Source organism: Bos grunniens, chromosome 14 (assembly GCF_055505025.1).
Source record: "Bos grunniens cultivar Pamir isolate PY7600 chromosome 14, Bosgru_T2T1.0, whole genome shotgun sequence".
Taxonomy (NCBI): Eukaryota; Metazoa; Chordata; class Mammalia; order Artiodactyla; family Bovidae; genus Bos; species Bos grunniens.
In genome coordinates, this window is record NC_141178.1 from 81005591 (window position 1) to 81032818 (window position 27228).

General features: G+C 56.9%; 2 protein-coding genes across 12 annotated transcripts in view; one reads left to right on the plus strand and one right to left on the minus strand.

Annotated features, from left to right (window-relative positions):
* PTP4A3 (protein tyrosine phosphatase 4A3) overlaps nt 1-1665 on the plus strand; it is a 32311-nt gene extending 30646 nt beyond the window's left edge. For all 8 annotated transcript variants that reach the window (XM_086337536.1, XM_086337539.1, XM_086337534.1 and 5 more), the window contains one exon: nt 1032-1665. In XM_086337536.1, the coding sequence (XP_086193662.1) occupies nt 1032-1149 (118 nt within the window). In that variant the 3' untranslated portion in view covers nt 1150-1665. The remainder of the gene's footprint in view (nt 1-1031) is intronic.
* Nucleotides 1666-3952: 2287 nt separating this feature from the next.
* Nucleotides 3953-27228, minus strand: part of LOC147359735 (maestro heat-like repeat family member 5) — a 60008-nt gene continuing 36732 nt past the window's right edge. For 2 of the 4 annotated variants that reach the window (XM_086337532.1, XM_086337531.1), the window contains exons 20-30: nt 16515-16671; nt 15120-15301; nt 9163-9303; nt 8610-8724; nt 7795-7938; nt 6674-6850; nt 5681-5836; nt 5013-5135; nt 4812-4914; nt 4418-4492; nt 3953-4184 (exon numbers count right to left, since the gene is read on the minus strand). In XM_086337532.1, the coding sequence (XP_086193658.1) occupies nt 4087-4184; nt 4418-4492; nt 4812-4914; nt 5013-5135; nt 5681-5836; nt 6674-6850; nt 7795-7938; nt 8610-8724; nt 9163-9303; nt 15120-15301; nt 16515-16671 (1471 nt within the window). In that variant the 3' untranslated portion in view covers nt 3953-4086. Of the gene's footprint in view, nt 4185-4417; nt 4915-5012; nt 5136-5680; nt 5837-6673; nt 6851-7794; nt 7939-8609; nt 8725-9162; nt 9304-15119; nt 15302-16514; nt 19701-25836; nt 27095-27228 lie in introns of those variants that run through there. The other 2 variants (XM_086337530.1, XM_086337529.1) reach the window with 2 other exon arrangements.

The window sequence follows — 27228 nt, forward strand, 5'->3', positions numbered from 1 at the left end:
TCTCCTTGGGGGGAGGGGGCTCCTGTCTGCTGCTGCCCCCAGGAAAGGAGCCCTGGTGGAGCAGGGTCCCGGGGTGGCAGCAGGGACAGTGGGGTGGGCACAGAAGACCTGAGCCCGCCCCCAGCCCACCCACTGTGAGTGTGTATGTGTGAGACTCGTGCACCGTCCGTGCCTGGGTGTCTTCTTGTGCTGCTCCCCCGACGACAGTTCCCAGGGCACAGCCATCTCTTTCTCCCAGAGGCAGGCTTGTTTACCAGTCAGGCGGCCAGCCCTGCGTGCGCCCGCAGGAGCTCTGGCCTCCTCGGGACCCTGGCACGTGTGCACACACACCAGGCACACGGTTTCTCTCCGTGAGCCTGTGTGCAGCTCTGTGCCTTGGCACAGATCTGAGGCGGCCCCAGGGTAAGGGCCAGGCCTTCACCGTCACCTCTGCCCCACTCACCTGAGCCTGCGGTTCCCTAGTTCCAGGCCTGTGACTGGGGGCTGGGCCCAACCTGGTGACTCAGAGCAGCACAGGCTTGCTCCTCCCCGGCCCACGCATCATTGACCAGTGCCAGTCCACAGCCATGTCCAAGGTCTCGGGCGGTGGGGACCTCTGGAAGTGCCTGGTGGGCAGTGCTAGGTACCCCCACACCCAGGCACCTGAGGACCACCTCCTGTCTCCTCTCCTCTCCCTCCCAGCCAGCCGGCATGCCAGGCTCCAATCCCCACAGGCTCTGCTTTCGGGGGGTGGGTGGTGGTACCCAGGTAAACACGCGGGCCTTGGAGGGTGCGGACCTTGGGGTTGGGGAGGTGAGGCGGTCAGCCTGGAGGAGCGATAGCCAGGTGACCTGAAGGTCAGCAGCGGTGGCTGCAGTGACAGTGATTCTGGCGGAAGGAACAGCCCGGGCAAAGGCCCAGAGGTGGGGGGGCTCTGTGGGTCACGGGGACCCACTCCAGCCCCTCTCGCCTCTGGGGCCTGCAGCTCTGGGGCAGGGTGGGCGGCCGAGCCTGGGTCCTACCTGACCCCCACCCCGGTCCCGTCTGCCCAGGAAGCGGCGCGGAGCCATCAACAGCAAACAGCTCACCTACCTGGAAAAATACCGGCCGAAGCAGAGACTGCGGTTCAAGGACCCCCACGCGCACAAGACCAAGTGCTGCATCATGTAGCTCAGGCCCTGGGCACCCGGCGCGGGCTCAGCAAGGCTCCCGCCACGGGCCGCCCTCTGCCCTTTGCTCCCAGCCCCCCGGCACACCTGCCCCCACACCCCTCGCGGGTGTCTTCTGTCTCTGCTCCCTCCCTCTGTCCACCCAGCAGGTGTGTGTGTGTGTGCATGCACACGTGTGCATGTGCGTGCACCGCTGTCTGGTCCAGCCTTCCTTTTGTCTTTGCCTGCGTGTCTGTCTCTCTGTGCCCTGAGCCCTCACTGTCCCTCTGAGGCTTAATCCCCCCCCCAATCTCCCTGCCTTATGTCCCTGGCTGTCCTGTTAATGCCCTGCCCACACCGCCTCCGGGCAGCTCTCCTTCCTGGCCGGTTTGTTTGGGGGCTGGTGTATTTTTTAACCACTGGGCCCAGCCCCTTGTCTGTGGCCCCTCACCCTGACCTGTTCTTGGCACCTTAAATTATTGGGTCTGGGGCAGTCAGGTGTTCTGGACACTCGAAGGCAATAAAACCAGACCCTGTGGCTGTGTGTGCCTGGAGAACGGGGTGTGGGCGGCCTTGGGGGGCTGGCGGGACCCAGGGATGCTGCGGGGCGCGTCCCCTCCTGCCGGCTGTGCTTGGCCGCCCCCTGGCGTCCACGCTGGGTCCCTGCACTCCCTGCCTCAGGGTGGGGCCGTCCCAGATCAAACACATCAGGGGCTGAGGCCCGAGTGGGCTCTGCCCAGTTGCCCTGTTGCTGTGTTGGGGGCCGGGTCACTGGCATTGCCCCCGTGCGGGACAGGATGGGTCACTTGGTAATTATTCTGGGCCATGTGTCCGGCGGGGTGGCTTCCTCATCCTGCCCCCTACTAAGTGTCCTGACTTCAGTCTTAGAAGCCCAGAGAAGGGAGGGGGTGATGGTGCCCACTGGGCTTGGGGTGGAGGGACACGCCGACTCCTCACCCCGGAGCGGGGAGGGGAAGCTGGAGGGGTGGAGGGTGACCCCGGGGTTCCTGGGGTGAAAGGTCAGAGTGTGTTGGGGGCTGGGCCTGCTGGAGGGCACAGATGTTGCCCTGCTCCGTGAGCAGCTCTGCTCTCGCAGAGCTGGGGGCCAGCCCCTCCCTGGGGCAGGTTGGCCGCACCTTCCCGGGTGGGATGGTGGCCCACCCACCAGGTCTCAGGCCCTGTCTCCCGCCCCTGGCTTGCTGTGGCCAGCCTGGCAGTCAACTGTTGCTGCTGGTTATTGGGGCACCTCTTGTGTGCCCGGGTCTAGAGCCTTCCACCCTGCTGGTAAGGCCTGTGCTCCCTCAACTTCAGGCTTCACCTGTCTCAGTTCCCCCTGGGGGTTTATCCAGTCACCATTGGCTGCAGAAGCCTCTGGGGCCCGGGCCTACCCAGCTCCAGGCTTTTACTAAGACCAGACTTCCCAGGGGCAGGATGAACTGGGGTGGGGCAGGGGGACGTGCAGGAGGCCCCACTGCCCACTGCCCACTGTGGGGAACCAGGAAGGCCTCCCTTTTAGGGGAGATGGCACCCCCCCCCAAGCTGGGCTCAGGGGACCCTCTTCCCACCCAGGGGTTGTAGCAGAAGTGGGGTGGAGGGCATCCACAGGGGCCTGTGGACAAAATGGGGAGCTGTGAAAAGCCAAACCCACCCAGAGCCCCTCCTCAAGTGGTGCCATTCAGAGACTCGCAGACGGGCGGGCAGGGGCCCAGCTCTGCCCAGGGTCTTTTACTCCTCTCCCCGGTCATACTGAACAACACCAGTGAGTCTGCAGTTGCTGTATTTTTTTCAACCCACCATCCAAGTTGTGGGGCCTCCTGGGTGCAACCCCAGGCATGTCCCGAGGGGCTCACAGTCTATGGGGGATGGTGGGACAGCCTGACGAGGGGTGGGGGGCCTTGTTTGGCAGGCCCTCGAGGGCCAGGTTACGTGGCAGTCCCAAGGCAGGGGATGTGGGGAGAGCTCTCTGGGTAGAAGCTCTGCCTGGGCCACGTCGGGAGGGCCTGGGAGGGCGCGTGGGGGGAAAGGCAGGGGGTAGGCCGGGCGGGGCTGGACCTCCTGCTGGAGAGCGGCCAGCTGGGGGAGACCCTAGGGAGGACTCTAGCAGGGAGGCGCTCTCAGGCGAGGGAAGGGCCCACCCCCACCATTGCACAAGTGGAAAAACCAAGGCTGGGAGGGGAAAGACCCGCTGAAGCTCAGGTGGGTCTTCAGGGGCTCCCTCGGAGTCTGGGGACCTCTTTTGGACTCAACCTTCCAAGGGGTCTTGGAGGAAGGTTTTACTACCCATTTTACAGATGGGACAGCTGAGGCTCAGAGTGTTGAGATCCTCACCTCAGTCATTCAGGGTGAGCCAAGCCCACCTGGAAGATCTGACTGAGCCAGGCCGGTTCTGCTGCCAACCCCAGGTGCCAGCCCTGACGGGGCTCAGGAGGCTAGAGACGGGGGTGGAGGGTGACTTCGAGTCCCCTGGGCAGAGGGAGACCAGCCAAGGGACCTCTTCCCCACCATCAGCCTCCCAGTGACCACGGAGCTCTAAGCCGGAGACAGACTGAAGCCTGCGGGGGCGCCATGGTGGGTGACTCCACTCAGCCGTGAGCCCCGAGGGCCATGGATGCCTTGGGAGTGCCCACTCAGCACCCAGGACATCGGCGGGCCGTGGTTTGGGCTCCAGTCACCGGAAGCCACCTGGTGGCCACAAGTGGGAGTCCCTGCCCAGACTTCACAGTTTGTCTCTGGGGGACACACCATCTGTGCCCACCCCCTGGCCTGCCAGTGTCTCCGGGGGGCCCATGGGATGGTGGGCAGGGAGCGCAGAGATGTGACGCTTCTTTGTTGAATCTAGATCTTTCTTTCAAATGGAAAAATGTCATGTAGCCAAGCTCTATGCAGACAGGGCAGGGCTGCGCGGTGTGGTGGGCACGGGGGAGGGGGACGGGGGGGCAGGGCGGATGACAGCTGGAGGTCACCGCGGTCTGGCTGCCATCTTCTGAAGGAAGGAGGCCTGCCTGCTGGCGAAGTCTCGGACGCTGGGTTCGGGACTCTTTTTGAGATCCTCAAAAGCTCCAGGAAAGGAGGGACGAATCAGAGGTACCCTCCACGCCCCGTCTGCCCACAGCCCTGGTGGAGTAGCACCCTCCTTCCCACATGGGGTGGGGGCAGTTGGGCACCCAGACCCCACCTCCTCGGCCTTCCAGGCCTGGGCACTCCCTTTCCCTACCCTGCCCGCTGTGTTTGGGGGCCCGTGCTCCCTGCTGACATGGATAGGGGTAGATGGAGTAAGGATGATCCCTTACTGCAGAACAGCAGCTTTGTGTCCACGTCACTGACCATCTGGGACACGGCCCGGGGGTGGTAGCAGATGGTATAACCTGTGTGACAGACAAGGAGCATGCTGGCTAGTGGGAGGGGGCTGCTGAACCTCTCCCCTCTTCCCTCTCTCCCTCTCCCCCTCCCTGGCATAGGGAAGGAGTTCTCCTGTGTGAGGGACCGCTGGAAAGACAGGGCCAGAACACAGAAGGGCCCGGCCCAAAGAACTGAACCCCTGAGACCCCCTCACTTGCCCCTCTCCTCGCTTGCCAGCGGAACCCACGTTCCAGCTGCAGTGGAGGAACGGGTGAGGGTGAGGGTCAGGGTGCTCAGGCAGGGCCGGCCTGGGGGTCCCTGAGCCCGGCCCCCCGCCCTGCTCACCTATGAAGAGTGCCGCCCAGGTCTTGATGTGGTCATGGCGGCTGTGCAGGTAGCTGAGGGCCTGCGCCAAGTGGATGCCAAACTCCTCCTGGCTGTGGCTCATCTGGGGAGCACGTCTCTGTCACTCACTGGGGCCAGAGCTGGCCGGCCCCAGGGACCTGGCGGCCAGCCTCCCGTCCCCTCCCCGCTGCGGGCCCTCACCAGGCAGTTCCAGAGGAAGTGGCGGGCGCTGAGGCCCTTCTCCCAGGCCAGCGCGCAGAAGAGGGTGTGCTGCGGCCGCCACCGGAGCAGCACGGAGCAGCGGTAGAAGGCGAACTTGGCCTGCTGCGGGACAGCAGGGAGGGCCGGGCGTGGGCGGTGGCTCTGAGGAAGCTGCAGTGGGCGCGGCCCTCCTGGGCTCCCCGGCTCCTTCCCGCTGCCTTCAGGCTGCACCCTGAGCCCACCCGCCTCCCTGGCCAGCACCACGGCCCCGCTGGACTGAAGGCAGTGTTCAGTCCCTATCCGCTTAGAAACTGGCTGCTTGTTTATCCCCCCAGTGGCCGGGAGCTGCAGGAAGGCTGAGCAATTCTTAATGGCCTGGTGCGGGGCACTGGCTGGCACACGCAGGGCTCAGCCCATATTTCAAGTTCAATGAACCACCTGCACCCGAGGACATGCCTGGCGCTGGAGACACAGCAGTGAGCAGGACAGACGGTGTCCTGACCACAGATGCACAGCCACACATGGGCACGTGTGTGCACACAGGGAGGAGCAGGAACCCAGGGAGGGGCTGGCCCCGCGGCCCAGGGGGTGTCCCTGGCTCTCAGCAGCACCCTGCCCGCCGTGGGGCCCCAGCCCCGCCAAGGCGAAGGCCGGGCGCAGGCACTGACCGTGACGACGGCGGGGCAGGGGTCCTTCAGGTGCAGGAGCAGGGGCACCATGCTCTGGTGCACCTGGGCTCGCAGCCTGCCCAGCCGCTGGCCTGCCACCGACGCCACCAGGTCCCCGAACAGGGCCATGGCCGCTGCCCGGACCCCGTCCCGCTCCTGCAAGACAGAGGTTTGGAGCCCAGCCAGACCCTCCTTGGGACCCTCCACTCAGGCGGGACGTGGGGCCCAGTACCCTCAGCAGGACTCCTTCATTGGGGCTCCAGACTCCAGGAACAGACCTCAGCCTCCCCCCTCAGACAGGCTCTGGGGCAGGACTCGGCCTCCCCCCTCAGACAAGACTCTGGGCAGGACTCGGCCTCCCCCCTCAGACAGGGCTCTGGGCAGGACTTGGCCTCCCCCCTCAGACAGGGCTCAGGGCAGGACTCGGCCTCCCCCCTCAGACAGGGCTCAGGGCAGGGCTGCACCTCCCCCTCATACAGAGCTCTTGGAAGGACTCAGCCTCCCCCCCTCAGACAGGGCTCTGGGCAGGGCTGCGCCTCCCCCCTCACACACCTCTCGGGGCAGGGCTGTGCTTCCCACCTCCACCAGCCCCTGGGGAGGGTCACAGCCATCCTCAGGGACCTACACTCATTCCTCTCTCATGCCTGTGGTTGCATCCTGACAACCCAGGTGTCACGGATGCTGACTTGGGAGGGCAGGCTTATCCCTCTGACTTGCCCTGAAGGAGAATCTGTTATCCACAGGGGCTCATGAGTCAGGAGGGTAGGGACGCGTGGGGCTGAGATGAAGGTTGGCGTTCAGCTGAAGGTGCAGGGCGAGTGCCAGCGGCAGCCCCTGGCCAGCCCACCTGTGCCACACACGCCACACACCCAGGGAGCTGCCCTGCCCCTCCACCTCCCTGCCCCAGTGGGACAGCGGCCTTCAAGGAAGGGAGCCGGGGAAGGTGCTGGAGGGCCACGAGATGGGGTGCCCGCCCCTCCCGGGCGCACTCACATCATCGAAGAAGGAGCGGGTGTTGATGGCAATGCTGAGGCCCTGGGCCTCCGTGCTGTGTGCGCCCAGACGGTGCAGCACGTCCGACACGGTGCCCATGAGGCGCACCAGCACCTGCCCGCTGCTCTGGAAGAAGCCGTTGAGGAAGGGCGGCAGCTGTCCGCGGAGCAGGCTTCCCTGCGGGGGCGGGTGCCGGTGGGCCGTGCGAGCCGGGGCTGGCTCCCTCTGCGGCCCCTTTCCAGACCCCCATCCATGCCTGGGCACCCACACTGTACCCACCCCACTCCATCTCGCCCTGGCTCTGCCGTCCGGGGACACGTGCTCCTAGCCCTGGTCTGTCCCCCGGGAGTTGTGGACAGACGGGACAGGGTTCCTCTCTCTGAGACCCTGCGGTCCTCCTGGGGTCAGGGGAGCACTAACCCATGTCAGTCGGCTGCCAGGGCCTTCCTGTCTGTCCCCTTTCTGGCCAGAGGGCCCCCCGCCAAGTCCTGGAGACCAACTTTCCCTTCCTCCGCCCTACCCTGCCTTTGCCCCTATTCCTGGCTTCCCCAGGAGTCAGAGGGGTCTTGGGGGCTAGACAAGACAAATTTGGTTGGGTGGGTACCACTGAAGTCACTGGCATCTCACGTCGCAGGGAGGTGGGTGCACCAGTGGTGACCCCAGACCTTCTAAGTGGCAATGACCATTTCCCAGCTTTACATTACTTTAAAAAGGAAAAGCTAAGTTCCTTTTCCACAAGTTCTTTCTGCTCCTCTTGGGTGCAGTGTGAACTGTTTGGATGAACTGTCAGGAAGTGACATGTCAGCAAATGAACAGTTTCTACCATCAAAGACCTTATCAGGGACTCCTTGTGCAAGCTAGGCTGGTTTTGCAACTTTCAAACAAGTTTTCGGCAGCTTCATTGGCTTCCTAAACTCTGTCTGGTTCTACAATATTAGATCTGTTTTCAGCCAGTGAGTCACTTAACAGCACAAACCCTCTCTGAGCACCACCTGGGTGCTGGGATGCAGGTCCGACCACCGACTGGACCAGCAGGGCAGGTTTCTAACGGCAACGACACAAAAGCCCTGTGCACCCAGCCGCTCTCCGGGGCGTCTATCACCGCTCCCGCACCCGCTTACCTTCTCCGGGTGGAAAAGAATGTTCCCTAGGCCCTGTAGGCTCAGCACGCGGATCTCGGGGCTGGGGTCCCTGAGGCTTCGCACCAGCACGGACAGGGCAACCTCTTTGGGGAGCACCTCCAGCAGGGTGGGGCTGTAGAGGAACTGGGAGCCCCCGGGCAGGCGGATCAGGCTTGGCAGCCTCTTGTAGGGGGCCTGTGTCTGTGGGATCCGGGCTCTAGGACCAGGGCTGGGGCTCGGGGAGGGTGGCTGACCTGCCCCTCTCTGGGTATCTTGGTTAATGAGTGTTTGAAACCCAGTGCCAAGCTGCTTCAATCCTTCAGTGCATAACTGGGGAAACGGGCCCAGAGGGGGAAAGGGCCTTGTCTGAGGTCACACAGCGAAGCTGGGAACAACATACTCAATGCAGCCTGGCTCATAGGGCACCTGGAGACCCAGCCCCATGGAGGGAGAGCCAGATTCACTACAGGGGTGGTGTGTGGAGTCACACCAGGCTCTGTCCATTGTGGAAATGACAAAGGCCCTCACCTGTCTGGCCATGGCCCAGCTCTCAGCCCCAGGGCCTGGTATACCCAGTGCCTGTCTGGCTCCAGCCATTGCCCTCTCAGCTTCACCGTTCCAGGGGTGAGACCCCAAGACATCAGGGCTGGGGAGGAGAGAGACGGTCCCCCAGGATGCAGGTGGAGAGGGGCCTAAACCAGGAGCCCCCGACCATGGGCCCCGAGGAGCTGGGAGTGGGAAGGCGGGGTGTGAGGAATCTGTTGGTCAAGGGAGGTCCTAGTGGGTTCAGCTGGAGACAGGGTGCAGGCCCCCACCTCCGTGAAGATGATGATGGCCGTCTTCCGCTGCCGCTCCTCCCGGCTATGCAGGTTGGGCAGCAGATGGAAGGTCAGCGCCTTGATCTGTCTGCACTGGTTCTGCACCATGGCCCTGGGCGCAGGGTGAAGGCGGGCAGGCTCGTGGGCACAGCCCCTGGCCACCCTCCTGCCACCACCCACCCAGGGGCCCGGTGGCCAGAAGCGTTGCTGAGCGGAGTGGGCACGCCTCTGTCTGACCTTCTCCTGCTCCTTCTGCACCCACTGGCGTGGGCCAAGCATGGGATGGACAGAGGAGTGGACCTGGCCCTGGTCCCCTAGGAGCCTCCGGCCAAGACGGGGGCTAGGCGTCGGGCAAGAGGTCTGCATTCTAGGCTCCCAGGGTGTGCCAGTGAGCCGCGCCATCCGTACCCTGGCACCCTGTGTGCACACGTGTGAGTCCTTGGGGCTGTGCTCATGGCAGGTCCTGGGGGTCGCTGCAGTCCGTAGCCCAGCCTCCTGGGCAGGGCTGACCCAGGACGGGCCCCTTCCCCTGGCCCCACCCCGCCCCTACCTGGCGAGGAGGCCCACGCCCTGTGGGTAGGTGTGGATGGTGGCAAAGAGGTCCCAGGCGCCCTGCAGCTCCATGTAGGCGAAGTCCTGCCAGTGCCTGGTGGTGGACAGCAGGCTTTTCAGCGCCTCCAGTGACGTGCTGCTGGGGAGCAGAGGGGTCACTGGGCAGCCTCAGCCCCGGGGAGAGTGCCCACCTGCCCTGGGTGGAAAGGTCCCTCCTGGCTTCCGTCCCTGCTCCGGGCCTGGCAGCACCAAGCCTCCCTGGGGCAGCTTGCTCCTGCCCTCCTTCAGCAGAAATGTTGGGGTGTAGGATCGGCAGGGGCTGTCCTGGGATAGGGGTGGTTCCAGGGGGAAGCTCCAGATAGGCTAGGCGCATGGTCAGTGGGAGATGCCTGCAGCTGGCTTTTCAGGGCTGAGGCTGAGAGGACAGGGCTTGAGAGAGAAGTAGAGATACCAGGGGACCAGTGATTCCCCAAGTTGCAGGGTGGAGGGGGTCTGACTGAGCCTTGACAGACTGTGCTATTTGGATGTGGGACTGAGAATGCAGGGGGAGTGGACGGGGTGGGAGGGCAGCTGGGGGTGTGGCATTACGGGAGCCCAGAGAGTGCTGGGACCCTGAAGATGCGGGAAACCGGGTTCCGCTGGCGGCGTGTTTGTGTGGGCTCAAGACAGTGTGCCAGACTGCAGCAGGGTGAGACCGCCTGTGGGTCAGGGACTGTGCTGCCCGGGGGCCCTGTCCTGCTCACACAGCCCGGCCAGGGCCCGCAGAAGCAGAGCCCAGCCAGGCTCCGGGCTCCACGCCTGCGCAGTGCTGTCGAGCCACAGGCCCAGGGCTGCCCCAGGCCCCGCAGGGCCGAGGGCCCAGGAATAGCTCTCTGGTCTGTCTCCCCGCCCAGCCACCCCGTGCCTGGTGGCTCCCCCTGGACCTGTGAGCGGCCCCCGGAGCGAGGCTGTCAGCTCTGACCAGGGGCCAGCCACTCTGATCAGATTTGCAAAACCTGATGTGAAGGGATGAAATGCCACTCCGTGAGTCCCCGGTGGTGCCCGCACAAATGTCAGCGGGCCTGTCCTCTCGCCCCAAGCCGTGCCACCGAGAAGTGGCTGAGTTTTCGGGGTCACTGGTCTCAGCCGGAGTGACGACGGCTTTGGGGGAAGGGGGCTCCGGGTGGAGTGGCATTTTGTCTGCTCTGTGAGGACTCTTGGAATCTTCTGGTCCCGGGGCACCGTGGGGTCACTGTGCCCCACAGCCGCACCAGGGCATCCTTGGGGCTCCCTTGCTGATTCTCGGGGTGAATGACCTCCCTTGTGGGGACCCCTGGCCTTGCACCAGGACCTGTGTCACCTGAAACCCACGCAGCCCCGTGACCAGCAGACGGCAGAGCCCCTGGGGTCCAAGGCCAGCCGCGCAGGACTCCCCTCCCTTCCTGCTTCGCCCTGGGAGGCCAGGGGCAGAGGGCCCTGAAGATGAGGCGGGGCCTGGAGGGCAAGGTGCGGAGGTGGGGAGCCTGCGGGGTCCGCCCGGAGCTGGGGCTTCCTGTGCGTCAGCACCCTGGGAGCGTCCCCAGGCTGATGAGGGACTGGGGCGGGACTCTTCCTCTCCAGCTGGAGCCCCGCCGCCGGACGCGAGCCTCCGGAGGCAGTGTGGGGTCTCCTCACGCTTCCACGTCTCTCCAGTGCCTACCAGGTCTTGTCACTCCCTCGGCATGGAGCCCCCATGGCTCCCCCCGCTTCAGGGTCCCCTCCTTCCTGTCTCTCCACTTTGGGGTCCCCCTGCCTGGAAGGCTGTCCACCCTTCCTTCCCCACACAGTGACCTCTAACCATCTTTCAGATCTGTGCTCAGAGCCCGTCCTCAGAGACCCACAGGTAGGGGCACCCCTGTGTCTTCCCCTGCGAGGCTCTGCCTCACCTCGTGGCCCTCTCCAGGCATCGTCACTGGGCCGTCACCGGACCCTGTCTGCATTTCCATGGGGCTGAGCTCCTGAGCACATGGATGCCTCCCTGCTGACAGCACGCTCAGGGGCACAGCACACACCGTCTGTATTCATTAGTAAGAGTGGGGCCCCCAGTACACTTAGCAAGTTTCGACCGAATGATCCACGGTCTGTTAATCCTTTCTTCTTTTCGACCTCAGAGCGGGAGGGCGGCCAAGGCTGAGGGCAGGAAAGGAGGCGGGTCCGAGCAGGACTGTGGGGACTCCAGGCTGGGGCATAGCACCTCCCCATCCATCCCTCCCTGCTCAGGGATCCCAGCTCACTCCCTGTGATGTCACAACTCACCGCGAGTCTGAGGAGTCAGGGGGCCCCCAGGGCCCGAGACCACAGCACCCCAACTGGACAAATCCAAGAGAAGACAGGTGGGCTGGGGTCCTGACTTCCAACCCTCAACTGAGGCCCAGAGTGTCGGCCGCTCACCCAGGGTCGCCCTAGCATAGAGGCTGCCCAGTCCTCTGTTGCTCCTGACCCTCCCAACACCTAGGGAGGGACCAGCCCCTCCCACAGAAGAAGAAACCAAGGCTGTGAGACGAGCGACCAGCCCGGAGCGCTCACAGCAGGGTTAGGAGGCGATCTTGGATCTCAGATCCAGGTGGCACACAGCATGTTATTATTCATTGCTGATTTGTTACTTGTCAACTGCCAAAACCTAGGGCTGCGAATACAGTTTTAAATAAGAGAGCTTTAAATTAAACTTAAAGCTTTAAGTTGAAAAGAAGACTAATCAGGAAGTAAGAAACAAAAGGAAGCACCTTGTGTCACAGTGAGAGATTACTCAACAGTAACTTCATATACTCTCAAGAGAGTCTCTTGGACTACAAGGAGATCAAACCAGTCCATCCTAAAGGAATTCAGTCCTGAATATTCATTGGAAGGACTGATGCTGAAGCTGAAGCTCCAATACTTTGGCCACCTGATGCGAAGAATTGACTCATTGAAAAAGACCCTGATGCTGGGAAAGATTGAAGGCTGGAGAAGGGCCTGACGAGGATGAGATGGTTGGATGGCATCACTGACTTGATGGACATGAGTTTGAGCAAGCTCTGGGAGTTGGTGAAGGACAGGGAAGCCTGGCCTGCTGCAGTCCATGGAGTCGCAAAGGGTCGGACACGTCTGAGCGACTGAACTGAACTGAACTTTATTTACAAGCTTCCTGGCAGCCAGGGCAAAAAGGGAAATATGTTGGCTTATACCTCTAAGTGGTTGATGGGCATGTCTTTGGAATGAGGAGAAATGAGATGCTCCATTAGAGTTAAAGAGACTCAGCCCATAATGGATGAAACAAGAGGAATGAGAAGTCCTTCGTAGGGTGGGATGGACATCGACTTGAGAAGGAGCTGGCTGAGAACTGACCAAAGCAGGAAATGTCTCTACAAGAAAGGGGTTCTGCTCATCAGAGATGCACAGGAAGGGGAGGGTCCCACAGTCAGGGCTGGAATGGGTGCTTGTGTCCTGGCAGGAAGTGGAACCAAACCCTCACTTGTTGGTCCCAGGGGCCAGCCCAGCTCAGCAGGATGCCAGGAACCTCAGAGGCCCAGGACTAGCCTGACTCTGCCTTGAGTCTTGCATGGCTGTCAGAGGTACGGCTGCAACCCCTCCCCACAGTGCTCTCGGGGGCAACCACAGGCCAGTGGGCCTCTCAACAGCTGCGCCCAGATTCCTCCTTGGCACCCAGCTCCCTCGATCCTCTGCATCCTCCAGGCGTCAGACTTGGGACTGCAGTGCTCCGCTTACACTCTGAGGCCTCTCCCGCCCTCTGAGGCCTGGGAGCGGCTGCAGACCTCCTCAATGTCCTTGACGGCTGGCCAGCATCGCTGCTGACTGGCCTGCCCCACTCCCGGGTCCCTGGGGATGGTACCAGTACTGTAGCTGTCCTCTGGGGAAGAGGGCCCAGGTCCCATCCTAGCTCCAGGGAGGGTGTGGACCCAGACCTGCTTAGTAGGAGTCCTACCTGCCCCTGTGGCCAAGGCGATTGGTTCAGGGGTGAGTGTGTGAGCTAAGCTGGGCCCATCAAAGCTGAGGGACTGAGACCAGAGTGCCGGTCTGTTCTGTGGTTGCTGGACCCCCACCCTTCTCTTCAGAAGAATCAGCCCAGAGAGAAGCCAAGACCCGAGAGATGGAAGGGGAGGGCTGATGCTGCTGGAGCATGTTGGTACAGCTGGCTCTGAGCAGAAGGCCCCTGACTCCCCAGTGAGATGACAGACACCCTTGCTCTCCAGGGGAGAGCCCTACATGAGACAGACAGACGTCCCTGCTCCCCAGAGCCTCCATCATACGGGGCACAGATGACAGCTGTAGATGGGAGAACATAACAGTGAGGAGCAGGACTGCTGTTGTACGGAGGTGGTTGGGAGCCACAGGAGGTGAGGCCGTCGGGAAGAACGTCCCAGGAAGAGGGCACAGCAAGTGCAAAGGCCCTGAGGCAGGAGCGTGGGCTCCGAGGAACGGTAGGAAGACGCTGAGGCTGGAGCAGAAGGTTCATGTAGAGGATGACGATGTGTGGCAGGAAATGAGGTTCTGGAGGTGATGGGGAGCCAGATGCAGGGCCACTGGACTGCTGGAAGGATTCAGCCCTTCTTGGAGTTAAAAGAAGGGGAAGAGGAAGGGAGGGTTCCAAGCACAGGTGAGGCCTGATCTGACCTGGGGTGGAGGGCAGCAAGGAGGGGGCAGGGGAGGAACAGGTGGAGGCTGGCCCCATGGGGGCAGGGGAGGGAAGCTGATGGATGGAGGCGGTTCATCAGAGCTTTCTCCTAACCCTCCTATTTCGGGGAGGAGAACGTTTTATTAGCTTATTAGGGAAGATTCATGCATTTTGTATGGTTGATTTGAATAAAAAAGAACTTTATGCACATTCGAATTCAGAAGCAATATGAGAGAAGTGACATTTTTTTTTTCAGTGATGTGCCTTGGGGAGAGCTGTTCAAACTGACAAATTGTGTGAAGCACATCGTAATACAAACAAATGAAAAGAGTCAGCCCCAGCGGTTTTTAAAGACTCGCTTAATGGATTTCTCAAGATGCACCCTCGTGCAGGGGAAGGCCAGGCGGCCAGCCAGTGCCACCACCCGAGTGAGGCGTGGGGCATGGACCCTCCCGCACAAGTCCTGTCCACATGGTCAAGGTGCGGGCGTGGGGGAGGCTGACAACTGTCCACGACCTCAGAGCCAGAAGGTGTCAGGGTCGAGCACCCTGTGCAACAGCATCTGGTGGGCATCTGCCTGCAGGGCCAAGTGGTCGCTGGGCAGACACCCCTGCCATTCTATGGGCTCTAGGTCGGCAGCACACAGACACTCTGTGTGGCTTGGGGAAGCCTCTGGCTCGCTCCGAGCCTGTTTCCTCATCCGTCAAAGGGGAAGGCAATATTCGTCTCAGAATCCCCGCAGGGACCACATGTGGGTAAGATCCGGTGCACTGTGCCGGCCCTGGGAGTCCCTGTGGGCCAGCTGCCACCGGGCATCCTGGCTGCCAGGCACCCACAGTCCAAGGAAGTGGGACACCCACCTGCCCTCCACGCTGACTGCTGGAGGCAGCCGTGTTTGGAATCACATCTGTTGGGGATCCAACTGTGTCCCCAGAAACCATCCAAGTCCTGACACCGGGTACCCAGGAACATAACCTCATTTGGGTCTTTGCAAATGGAATCAAGTTACGATGAGGTCAGGGTGGCCCTAGTTCACCAGGACTGACGTCCTCATAAGAAGAGAGCAATCGAGACAAGAGACACACGGTGAAGCTGGAGGCAGAAACTGGAGGAGGCCATCTACAAGCCGGGAGCACCCAGGAGGCGGGAAGGAGCCTCCCCTGCAGGTTTCGGAGGCGTGCGGCTCTGCCAACCTTGGATCTGGAGCGCCAGCCTCTGGCACCGCGCGAGAATACCCGCCTGCGGCTCTAAGCTGCCTGGCGGTGGAGCTCTGTCCTTCAGCCCTGGGAAGCCCGCGCACCGCCTCTCTGGGGCCCGGGCCTTACCTCTGGGGGCCGAACAGGGCGGTCTCCTGGGCCTCCTTGCCGGGCTGGGGCTCCTCGGGCAGGTTCAGCTCCAGGAGGTAGTGCGTCTGGGAGAGGAGGGCCAGGAGCAGCTCGGGAAAGGCCTCCTGCACAGCCTGCTTGAACTCGCGGGCGAACTGCAGCTCGTGCAGCGTGTTCATGGCCTGTGGGGGTGGCAGGGGACGCTGAGGGGCCGGGCTTCCCACAAAACCCACTGCCGACCTCACCTCCCTGTGCCTGCCTGCTGTCTCCGGGACCACAGCCAAGTCCCCGTGTGAGACGTACCTCTGGGGGTCGCGGCCTGCTCTCTGGACCCTGCATGCTCCCCGCCCGCCCCCTCCCATTGCCGGCCCTGCAGGTGGGTCCTCCAGCCCACCATCCCCGTCTGCTCTGCCCTCCACCCTTAGTCACTGCCTCGTGCCTGGCCCCTCCGCCCTGTGGGCTGTGCTCCCTGCAATGCCCCCAACACAGAGCCTGGCACATGCCCGTGAATGAATGCTGGGTGGGGGACACACGGTCCTGGAAGGGGGAGCTACCAGACATCAGCCCCAGGGCCTCCCACACCTGGAGAGGGGCCTTGGGTCCAGAATATTCTCAAGGTGGGGGGGATGACAAGAGGAGGGCGGGACCCAGGAAGGCCGCCCTGCTGACCCCATGCTGAGTCTGGTCTCCAACAGGGAGGTTCCGGGTCTGGGGGTGTTGAGGAGCCAGGCTGATGGAGGGCTGGCATGGAGACAGGGTGGGCTTCCCCGAGCACCGAGTGTGGCTGTCACACCCCTCGGCTGGGGGCAGCAGCTTGCCTAGGAGGCTCTGCCCACTGCTCAGGGGGCTAGGGGGTACAAGTGGGTTCTCAGCCCTGGATCAAACAGGGCTGGGGCACAGCTGCAGCCCTGTCAGAGTCCAGCCCAGGTGAGGCATGTTAGGAAACAAGCCTCCTGCTCCGGGGGCTGTGCAAGCAGGGTCTAGGCTTGTGGGGAAAGCTAGGGGGTGGGGTGGGGAGTGGGTGTGGACTTCTACAGGAGGGTGGGAGCCACTGGAGGCAGCCTACAAGATTCCTCCAGAACCCTATTATGGGGGCAGATTCACGAATCTCTCCATGCCCTTCCTCACTGCCTACACCTGGCGGGAGGGGTCCAGGGCCCTCGGTCGGGAAGTGGGGAGCTGGGCCTGGACCCAGGGTCAGCTCCCGGCTGGGGCCACCTCGGAGGCCCCCTTGTCCAGGCCAGGCTGGGCAGGCCAGGGCTTTCACAGCCTGAGTATGGGGCTCCCCCTCCCTGGGGCCTGGCACACGTGGTGGGTGCCTCACACCCATGTGTGACTGAACACACTCGAGAAGGCAGCTGGGATGGCACCTGGGGTGGTGGGGCAGAGACTCACGGCCAGGGAGCGCAGGTAGGCCTTCTTGGGCTGGCGGCTGCTGCCGCTGGTCCTAGTGGGCAGGGGCCGCTTCTGCAGCCAGCCCAGCAGCACGGCCAGCACCAGGTGGCTCACGGGTTGCTCGGCACCCAGGGCCCTCCACAATCGGAAAGCGTGGCTGCAGGCAAAGGGTGGTGTGAGGGCGGCACTGAGACTCCAGCCTGCCCAGCCTAGGTCACAGCAGCAGCCACCGTGCTCAGGGCTCAGGTGCCTGCAGTGGGGTGCCTGGGAGGAAGCCAGGCTGGTCCTGAGCTGAACCCTGGCAGGATGGGTGGGTGAGATGGGGGAGGGGCGTGAGGGCTGGGGCCTGGACAGCGGTGTGTGCGGCCCGGGGGCTGCACAGAGGTGGGGCTGGCTGCCCTGGCCCGTGGTCCCCGGTCTTCCCTCTTTCAGGCCCCTCTCATCCCAGTGGCAGACTCTGTCACCCTCCATGGCGCCTAAGTACAGTCAGGATAAGTCTAGCTGATACCCAAAGCTATCACTCTCTGACCCCTGCCCTCTGACCTCCAGCACCTGCCTGCCTTCCCTCCTCTCCTGCCTCTGGGCCTCCTCACAGGGCCTGTTCCCGCGCAGCCTTTAGGGCTTGCCATACAGTGGACGTTTCCTTCTAGGCCTGGGTTTGCTGGGGGCCACCAGCTCCCTGGGGCCTGACCTGGGCCAACTTAGGGGCCATCACTGGTGTGTGTAGGGCTTTGCAGAGTCCTTGTGCCCATTTTGCATGTGAGGAAACTGAGGACTAGAGATAAGGTGTGCCCTGATCAGGGCCCTGCCTCATAACCGGGAGCTGGTATTGGAGGTCAGGTGTGTCTAGTCCCATGGCCTTTCTGCCTGGTCTTGGGGTGTGGCCATCAGGGAAGGAGTGTAAGTGGAGATGAGGCCTGAGGTCAGCCCTTCAATCCCCGAGCTAAGAAGTCAGGGGACAGGCGGGAGCAGCCAGGAGGCTGAGCAGTAGCAGCCGGGGAGGTGTAGGGAGGGTCAGGCAAGTGTGGGCCTGGAAGCCACGTTAAGGAAGCGTTCCCAGCCCAGAAATAAGCCCACACAGACGTGCTCAACTAATTTACGACAAAGGAACTAAGAACATACAGCAGGGAAAGACAGTCTTTTCAACGAATGGTGTTGGGAAAACTGGGCAGCTTCATGCAAAATAATAAAATCGGACCTCTATCTTACCCCAAATACAAAAATTAACTCTAAATGATTGAAGACTTGCATGTAAGACCTGAAACTGTGTAACGCCTAGGAGAAAACATAGGCGGTAAGCTTTTGACGTCAGTCTTGGCAATCAGTTTTTGGATCTGACACCAAAAGCAGAGGGAACAAAAGCAAGAATCAACAAGCGACGGCATCAAACTGAAACGCTTCTGCCCGACAATGGAAACCATCAGCAAGATGAAAGGCGACATAGTAAACAGGAGGAAATATTTGCCAGTCATACTTATGAAAATGGGTTTTAATATCCAAAACATATGAAACACACACACAACTCAATTTCAAAAATAAACAAAAGCTCCCCACGCCGTCCAATTAAAAAATGGGCAGAGGATTTGAACAGACACTTCTCCAAAGAAGGTATACGGATGGCCAACAGGTCCATGAAAAGATGCTCTGCGTCTCTCATCATCAAGGACACGGGAATCAAAACCACAGTGAGCTGTCAGCTCACACCTGTTATCAAGGCGGCGGGGAATAATGAGTGCTGGCCAGGATGTGGAGGAAATAGAACCCTCACACTCTATTGGTGGAAATGTAAATTGGTGCAGCCATTATGGAAAACAGTATGAAGATTCATCAAAGCGCTAAAAATCGGACCACCACATGGCCTCACTTATGCGAATTTATATGAAGAATATGAAAACACTAATTTGAAAAGATATGTGAGCCCCCATGTTCATAGCAGCATTATTTATAATTGCCAAGACATGGAGAAGAAATAATTGCCCATCAACAGACACACGCAGGCTGTTGTTGTTCAGATGCTAAGTCATGTCCAAGTCTTTTGCAACCCCTTGGACTGTAGCCTGCCAAACTCCTCTGCCATGGGATTACCCAGGCAATAATACCGGAGAGCGTTGCTATTTCCTTCTCCAGGGGATCTTCCCTGACCAGGGATTGAACCCACGTCTCCTGCATCAACAGGCAGATTCTTTTCCACTGAGCTACCTGGGAAGCCCTATATGTGTGTATGTGTATGTGTGTGCATAAAATGAAATATCATTCAGCCATAAGAAAGAAGGAAATCTTGCCATTTGAGATAACGCGTATCAGCCTTGAGGGTATTATGTTCAGTGAAATAAATCAGAGACAGGAAGACCAATACCACATGATCTTGCTTATACATGGAATCTAAATGAAACCAAAATCCAACCCAAAGAAACAAAACCCAAGCTCCTCTCTACAGAGAACAGGTTGGGGGCTGCTAGAGGTGAGGAGTCGGAGGTACGCGAAATGGGGAAGTAAACCACAGGGACGTAATACAGTGCAGGGCGACTGCAACGGTCAGCATTGTCCTGCGTATTTCCAGCTTCTGCCACGTTACAAGTTCTCGTCACAAGGACAGAGATCTGTAACTAGGAATGATGACGACTAGACTTACTGTGGGGATCGTTTCACACTCCCGCCCCCAACAAAAAAGAAATGAGAAAGAGCTCCTAGGGGGTGAGAGTGGTTGACATGAACACATAGAAGAACCTGAAAGCTTATCAGAAAGTGACAGAAGCTAACCTAAAAAGGCTGCACAGGATGATTCCAGCTCTATGACATCCTGGGAAAGGCAAAACCATGGAGACTGTCAAAAGATCAGAGGTTGCCAGGGGTTTAGAGGAGGGAGGGATGAACAGACAGCGCAGGGGGCGGGGGCCACGAAGCTATTCTGTTTGATACTATGATAGTCAATACCTGTCATTGCGCATTTGTCCCATAGAATGTACATCCCCAAGAGCGGGCTGTAATGTAAACTATAGACCTGTTAATAATAATATAGCAATATTGGTTTATCAAGTGTAATAAGCCTACCACACTGAGGCAAGATGTTACCAAGAAAAGAGCCTGGCAGGAGAGGGAAGTAGATGGGAACTTTGCAACTTCTGCTGAATTTTTCTGTAAATCTAAAACAGCTCCAAAAAAAAGTCTATTTAAAAAAAAAAAAAGTGGAAAGAGACATACAATACAATCCTAAAGAAAGAAGAACTGATGTTACTAGATTTAGGTTAGATACAGAATCTAGACCTAAAAATCTACATTAATATAAGGCCAGTGAAAAAAGTCTTCAAAGACTATATGCATCGTGATGCTCTTTATATAAATTATAGAAACTGCAAATAAAATGTTTTAGGAATGTGTTTGGATGAAACACAGTATATAAAATGAAAGAAGAAGAATGGAGACCCTTGGGTGGGTGAGCAGGGGATGGAGCCAGTGCGGGCGGGCAGCCTGGTCCTCAGGCGCAGCTCGTAACCAGGGCCCCGGCTTCTGTCCCGACGAGGGCCTCCCAGGTGTGCATCTGATTGCCGAGAAGAATCCCTGTTCTACCTAAAGAACTAAATTAAAGAAAGCCGGCCACACCCAGAGCCAGGGTGGGTGAGCCAGGGTGACAAAGCAAGGGTTACTCCCGGTCCAGCTCCGAGGGCCGGTCCAATAAAACGGTCGCCCTAGGGTGGGCGAGGAAAAAGAGAACGAGGAAGCTTGGCGATGATTCTGAAGTTTACGGAGAAAGGCAAAGGGCCACGAATGGCCAGGACAGCCTCGCAGGAGGAGGAGGAGGAGGGGGCGGGGGAGGAGGAGGAAGGAGAGGCTTTCTGGCTCAGGGAGGTGAATCGTTCTAAAGTTGTAGGAATGAGAACGTTGGGTGCTGGCCTGGCCCAGGCAGCAGTGCCGGGCAGAGAGCCTGAGGGCAGGGCCCTGCACATGGCCCTCAGCTGGGCGGTCGGCGGGATGAATGAGAAAGGCAAAGCCCAGGGCTTTTTTTTTGCCTGGCCATGTGACATGTGGGATGGTAGTTCCTCGAAGACAGATTGAGGGCCCCCTGAATTGGGAGAGCAGTCTTAACCACTGCACCACCAGGGAAGTTCCCACACTCTAGAACTTTTATAAGGTAACGTCTGAGAATAAATGATGGACCTGGGAACTCCTCTTCATGAAAGGACCTAGTGAGGGAGAGACAGGAAAACTGCAAAGTGGAGAAGATATGTAATATAATAATCAACAGAGCCCTTGTACCCAGATTACGTAAAGAATTCCTAGAAATTGATAAGAAAAAGAGGGACAACCCAACAGAAAAATCTGTAGGATACTTGAACAGGCATCCCAAAGAAGATGCCCCAATGGCCAAAAATTGCATGAAAAGATGTACAATCTCATTATTTAATCAGAAAACTGAAAATTAACATGGAAATATGATTAATACCACTCACCAGACTGACTAAAAGTTTGATGGTTGGCTAAAAGATTGATGTTAAGTGTCAGTGAAGACGTGGAGTAACAGGAACTACATACATAAAAATACTGTGGGTGTGAGAGGTGGTTTAAACATGTTGGGAGTATCTTGCATCGTGAGATAGCATATTGAAAAGCAGAGACATTACTTTGCCAACAAAGGTCTGTCTAGTCAAGGCTACGGTTTTTCCAGTGGTCATGTATGGATGTGAGAGTTGGACTGTGAAGAAAGCTGAGCGCCGAAGAATTGATGCTTTTGAACTGTGGTGTTGGAGAAGACTCTTGAGAGTCCCTTGGACTGCAAGGAGATCCAACCAGTCCATTCTGAAGGAGATCAGCCCTGGGTGTTCTTTGGAAGGGATGATGCTAAAGCTGAAACTCCAGTACTTTGGCCACCTCATGAGAAGAGCTGACTCATTGGAAAAGACTCTGATACTGGGAGGGATTGGGGTCAGGAGGAAAAGGGGATGACAGAGGATGAGATGGCTGGATGGCATCACTGACTTGATGGACATGAGTTTGAGTGAACTCCAGGAGATGGTGATGGACAGGGAGGCCTGGTGTGCTGTGATTCATGGGGTCGCAAAGAGTTGGACACAACTGAGCAACTGAACTGAACTGAACTGAGGTGAGTAACATGACTGCACAGGGAAATTGAGTGTGGGTGTGTCTTAGGACACACGTATTTGCAGCTTCACAGCAGTGTTAAGCACAGACCCAAACTCAAACGTCCATCCACACTACAGGGGTAACTGGTGTTTACCAAGATGGGACAAGACACAGCAACTCAAAGTGAATGAACTCCAACTGTGTGTAACATAACGGGATGAATCTTAAACACACAATGTTGAGGGAAAAAAAAACAGACAACAAAAGACTACTGGAAGGGCATGAATCACACACTTCTGTTGGCACTTTTAGGACACACCACCGTTATTTCATGTGCTCCTAAGAAAGGGAAGCTATCCAAGACGGGAGTCTAATAGGGACCCCATCACAAAGGCGGGACCCCATGGGCTGTGTGTACACGGTGAGCGGGGTAAAACAAGAGAAGATAAAGAGCCTGTCCTGCAGGAAGAAACAGCGAGAAGACCCGGTGCTTGCTCAGCCTGTGAAGGGAAGAAGGAGGGTGCGCCTGAGAATCTGAACCACGAAACCTACACAGGGCTCTGAACTCACACCACCAGTGTGGCCCCCCCAAAAACCCTCCAGCAGGGACTTTAAAATTTGCACTGGTCTCCGGCTGAGAGTCCCCCCAGGTGACTGAGAACCCCCCACCCCCGTCAGCCCAGGTGAAGGTGCCGTCAGTATAAAATGTGCTTCCACGGCATAGATGTTGACGTGTGAAAAATGTGCTTCTTAGCACTGAGGAAACAAGATATAAATTCCAGTATGGGTAAAACTGATCTATAGACCTGAGCAGCTGAGAGAAGTGGCTGCCGGGGTCCCCTCGCCTCTCAAAATGTCCTTGAGAAACCATACAGCGAGAAGAAAAGTGAAGCTACTCCACACCACGGTGTGCCGTGAGGGGCGCTGCGAGCAGGAGAGAGCTATGCCAGCCCCGCCCGCAGTGCCTCATTCTCTCACCCACCCCTGCTCCTCCACAAAGCTCTGCGGCAGATAAAGGCAGGGTGAGAGAAACCCTGGAGAGGAGAGGAGACGGGAGCTGCTCACAGGGCTCGGAGCCGATCTAAATCATCTTCAGGAAGACGAGGTCCATCTTAAGTCTGAGACTATGAAACAACAAAAAGAAGGAGAATAAGTAAACCAAAGCATGGATCCCAGGAAAGGGACCGAAAAGGATGCTCATCTGAAGGGCAGCCTCCGAGACACGCAGCTTTGGGGAGGAAAGAAAGGGCAGAAAAGAAAGACGTACCCTTTGAAACCGGTTAGTGAAAGGTAAAGGTGTGAAATAGGAAAAATTCACAGACCTGCACGAGAAAAAGAGCACCCCCGAAAGTGGAGGACACACAACCCTCCCACCTACCACCAAAACTAAAAATCTGCTAAGTTATCTGGTCTTTGTTATGCTGACAGAAGAGGGTGCCATTGAACTTGAAATCCTACAAAACACTCCAATAGTGTTTTATATTGGAGAGGGCAATGGCACCCCACTCCAGTACTCTTGCCTGGAGAATCCCATGGACGGAGGAGCCTGGTGGGCTGCAGTCCATGGGGTCGCTAGAGTTGGACACGACTGAGCGACTTCACTTTCACTTTTCACTTTCCTGCATTGGAGAAGGAAATGGCAACCCACTCCAGTGTTCTTGCCTGGAGAATCCCAGGGACGGGGGAGCCTGGTGGGCTGCCGTCTATGGGGTCGCACAGAGTTGGACACGACTAAAGCGACTTAGCAGCAGCAGCAGCAGTGTTGTATACAAACAGGAGAAAAATTAACAGATTCACAGAGTTATTGCAACCCTTCCCTGGAAAACAGAAAACACAGATCCAATAAGAAAATTCCTCCCCTGATAATCATGATGCAGAAAAAAAGTGTAAGACAACACCTCTCCTGCAGGTCGATATACTCAAGCAAGCATTTAAAGACATGAAAAACCACCTTGAATTATAAATTCAAAAAGGACCAAGAAACACCCTCTAATAAGAAAGGAAAAAAAGAGTTGACTGAACTCAGAAGTGAATAAAAATTATAAGGTGCTCAAGAGAGATACAACTCGAGTGAAAATTTAGAAAGGAACATTGAGGAAGAGTAGAGAGACCACCAAGACAATAAAGATGAATTTAAGAGAAGCTCTAATGGTCACAGAAAAAGAAGCGGAAATGGAAGACAGGCAAGGAAAGAACAGCATGTGAATCTCTGGAGTCTCTGAAAAAGGAAAAAAACAATGGGACGGAACCAATATTTAAAATTATAACCAAGAGAGAAGTGGGCGAGGGAGACTAAGAGGCAGAAACTTTCAGCTACAAAATAAGTCATGGGGATGGAATGTACAGGGTGGGGGATACAGTCAGTGATAAGGTAATGGCTTTGCAGGCTGACAGCATTTTGAAAAGTACAGAAGCACAGAATCAGCATGCTGTGCATCAGGAACTGGCGCAGTGTGGCAGGTCAGGGAGAAGGCACTGGCACCCACTCCAGCACTCTCGCCTGGAAAACCCCATGGGTGGAGGAGCCTGGTGGGCTGCAGTCCATGGGGTCGCTAAGAGTCAGACACGACTGAGCGACTTCACTTTCACTTTTCACTGTCATGCACTGGAGAAGGAAATGGCAACCCACTCCAGTGTTCTTGCCTGGAGAATCCCAGGGACGGGGGAGCCTGGTGGGCTGCCGTCTATGGGGTCGCACAGAGTCGAACACGACTGAAGCGCCTTAGCAGCAGCAGTATACTTCAAAACAAACAAACTCACAGAAAGAGAGACCAGAGGTGAGGGGTGGGGATGGGGGAATCAGATGAAGGTGGTCAAAAGGACTTCCAGTTATAAAGAAGACGAGGGGCGCCACGTACAGCATGATTAATGAACACCGCTGCGTGTTATACGTGGAAGTTACAAAGAAAGGAAAGCTAAGAGTTCTCATCACAAGGAAAAATACTTTTTTTTCTTTTGTATCTATATGAGATGATGAATGTTCACTAAATTACTGTGGTAATCATTTCATGATATATGTAAGTCAAATCATTATCCTGTACACCTTAAACTTAACCAGTGCTGTATGTCCAATTATGTCTCAATAAACCAGAAGAGAAAAATTACAACCTAGAGAACTTTCTAGAAACGTAGAGACTTAAATCTACATATTCAAAAGACTTATCAGGTACCTGAGAAAATGTACACAGAATGGTCTAATCTAGACATTTCTTAGTAAAATTGTTGAATTTCAAAGATAAAGAAAACAATTTCCAAAGTCTCCAGGCCAAAAGATAACTTATAAAGACAACAAAACAAAACCAAACAAAACAACTGTCGTGGGGCTTTTCAAAAACAAAGCAAGGCAACAACTGAGCAGCACTAAAAAAAATTACTTAGAGACTTCCCGGGCAGTCCAGTGGTTAAGACTCCATGCTCCCAAAGCAGGGGGCTTGGGTTCAATCCTTGCAGGAGCTAGGATCCCGCATTCTGCATGGTGTGGCCAAAAAAAAAAAACCACCAAAAAACAAAAGTTAATAAAAGAAAATGTGAACCAAGGATTTTATATTCAGCCAAGCCACCTTTCAAGTAAACAACTTTCAACATAAAAGAAGCTAGGGCTTTCTGAATCCACGAGCCTTCTTGAGGAAACTGTCAGAGCATTAACTTTGTCAAGCTAAGGGATGGCCTAGACTCTCTGGCAAAGGACTTAGGGGGTGTGTGTGTACTCTCTAGAAACCAGTGTGGGAGGAGTACAGTGCAAATTTTGACAAAGCACTGTGCAAATGAAAACACAGCTGGATGGGGATGAATAATCTCACTGGTTGTTCCACGGGCATGGCTGGGAGTTTCAGGATATCAGCAAAAATGGCTAAGCCAGACGTTAAAAAGTTAACAAGGGAGTAAGGACACTAAAGTAGGTGAGGATACAAAGGTAACAATTAGAACAAAATTACAACTCTTCCTAAATAAAAAAACAGCCAAAGATCAAAGAATACGCATCTCATGGAAGAATATGTAGCAAATAAAACACAGGCAATTACAAAATATTATGACAGAACTGAGATTTGACACGTCAGTCGTATCAATAAATGTGAATGGACTTAGCTCATCTATTAAAATAAAAAGATTTTCAACCTGATCATAGGTCAAGACGGAACTGTGTGCTGTATATACGATGACACCTAAAACAGATGAATTCTGAAAGGTTAAATGAAAGCACAGACAAATGAATACTGGGCAAATGGGGGAAAACAGGGAAGTGGGGGACGTGATTCTGGTAACAAAATGGAATTCAAGCCCTTCAGGCATTAACTGTGACAAGGCAGGGCACTTTTTACTGCTGAAAGTCACGATCCATAAAGAAGATGTAACACTTATGAATATGTATACACCAAATAACATGACAACCTTATGAAGTATTAATAAAAACCACAGGAGATGGAAGGATACATAGATAGAAGCGTATTAATAACAGGAAACTTTAACACACCACTCTCAGTACAAGACAGATCAAATAGACACAGGTTAAGTAAGGAGGTAGACCTAAGCAACAGAATCGATAAAGTAAATCTTTATAGCAAGTCCTATACCTGATAATAGAAAAAAAAAAAAAAAAAAACAACACCCTTTCAGGTGCCCATAGAATATTCACAAAAATTGTTTAAAAGATCAGTAAATTACATAAACCAGAAATATTTGATGACATTCTCTGATCACAATGCAATAAAACTAGACATTGCTAATAAAAACTAAAAGTCCCTTCCACATGAAAATTAGAAATCTTCCTGGAAAACAGGGTCCTGGGAGCTGGGAGCTGGTGAGCGTTCTCTTCTGGTGGCTTCCGATTTTTCAGGGGTTGGAAGCAAGGTCGGTGGCCGAGTGTGAGGCGGGGGCAGAGGTGCTGGGGCTGAGGGGAGGGGAGGGGTGGGGAAATGTGGTTTCTGGGCCGCCCCGAGGGCTCCGTGGAGATGCGTGGCTGGCAATTTAGGGGTGGCGGCACGCTTTCCGGCACTTGCTGCACGGGTGCAGGTGTGAAGCAGACGGAGCCAGTTGAGTTTTGCAAGCTGAGTGTGACAAAGGGGCCAAAGGGCTTGGGGTGTGCTCAAGGGGGTTCCTTTGACACCAGAAGGTAGGTTCTATGCTGGCAAGGAGGGAGGTGAGGACAGGGGAGGGGCCATGAGCAGTGAACATGGAGGTCCCGGAGGGCAGAGGCTCACTGGTCGGGGGGTGGGTACCAGATGGAGTGAGGCGGGAGGGGGTCAGGCCAGGGGACAGATGCTTGAAACCGAAGGTGGCTGAGCCGAGGCTACGACTGTGGGAGGGGGAGGCTGAGGGAGATGGGAGAGGAGGTCCCGGTGTTGAGGCATCAGGGTGAACGAAAGATGCTGGCGTCCCCAAGATCAAGCCAGTGGGAGTGAGCGAGAGGGTGTCGGCGACCAGGAGCTACAACCTCAAGGTTCCAGGAGTGACCCAGGGCAGGTGCGTGGTGGCTGGGTAAGCAGGTGGTATAGACTGAAGACCTGGGATTCAGAACTGGGATTTTAGAGATAAAGTACTGTCTCCAGGCTCAGGGGCCTGGGGACTGTGGTGCCACTGGGATGTGGGGGCAGGGTGAGGGTCCCTGGAGGAACAAGAAGGGTAGAGAGGGTTTGGT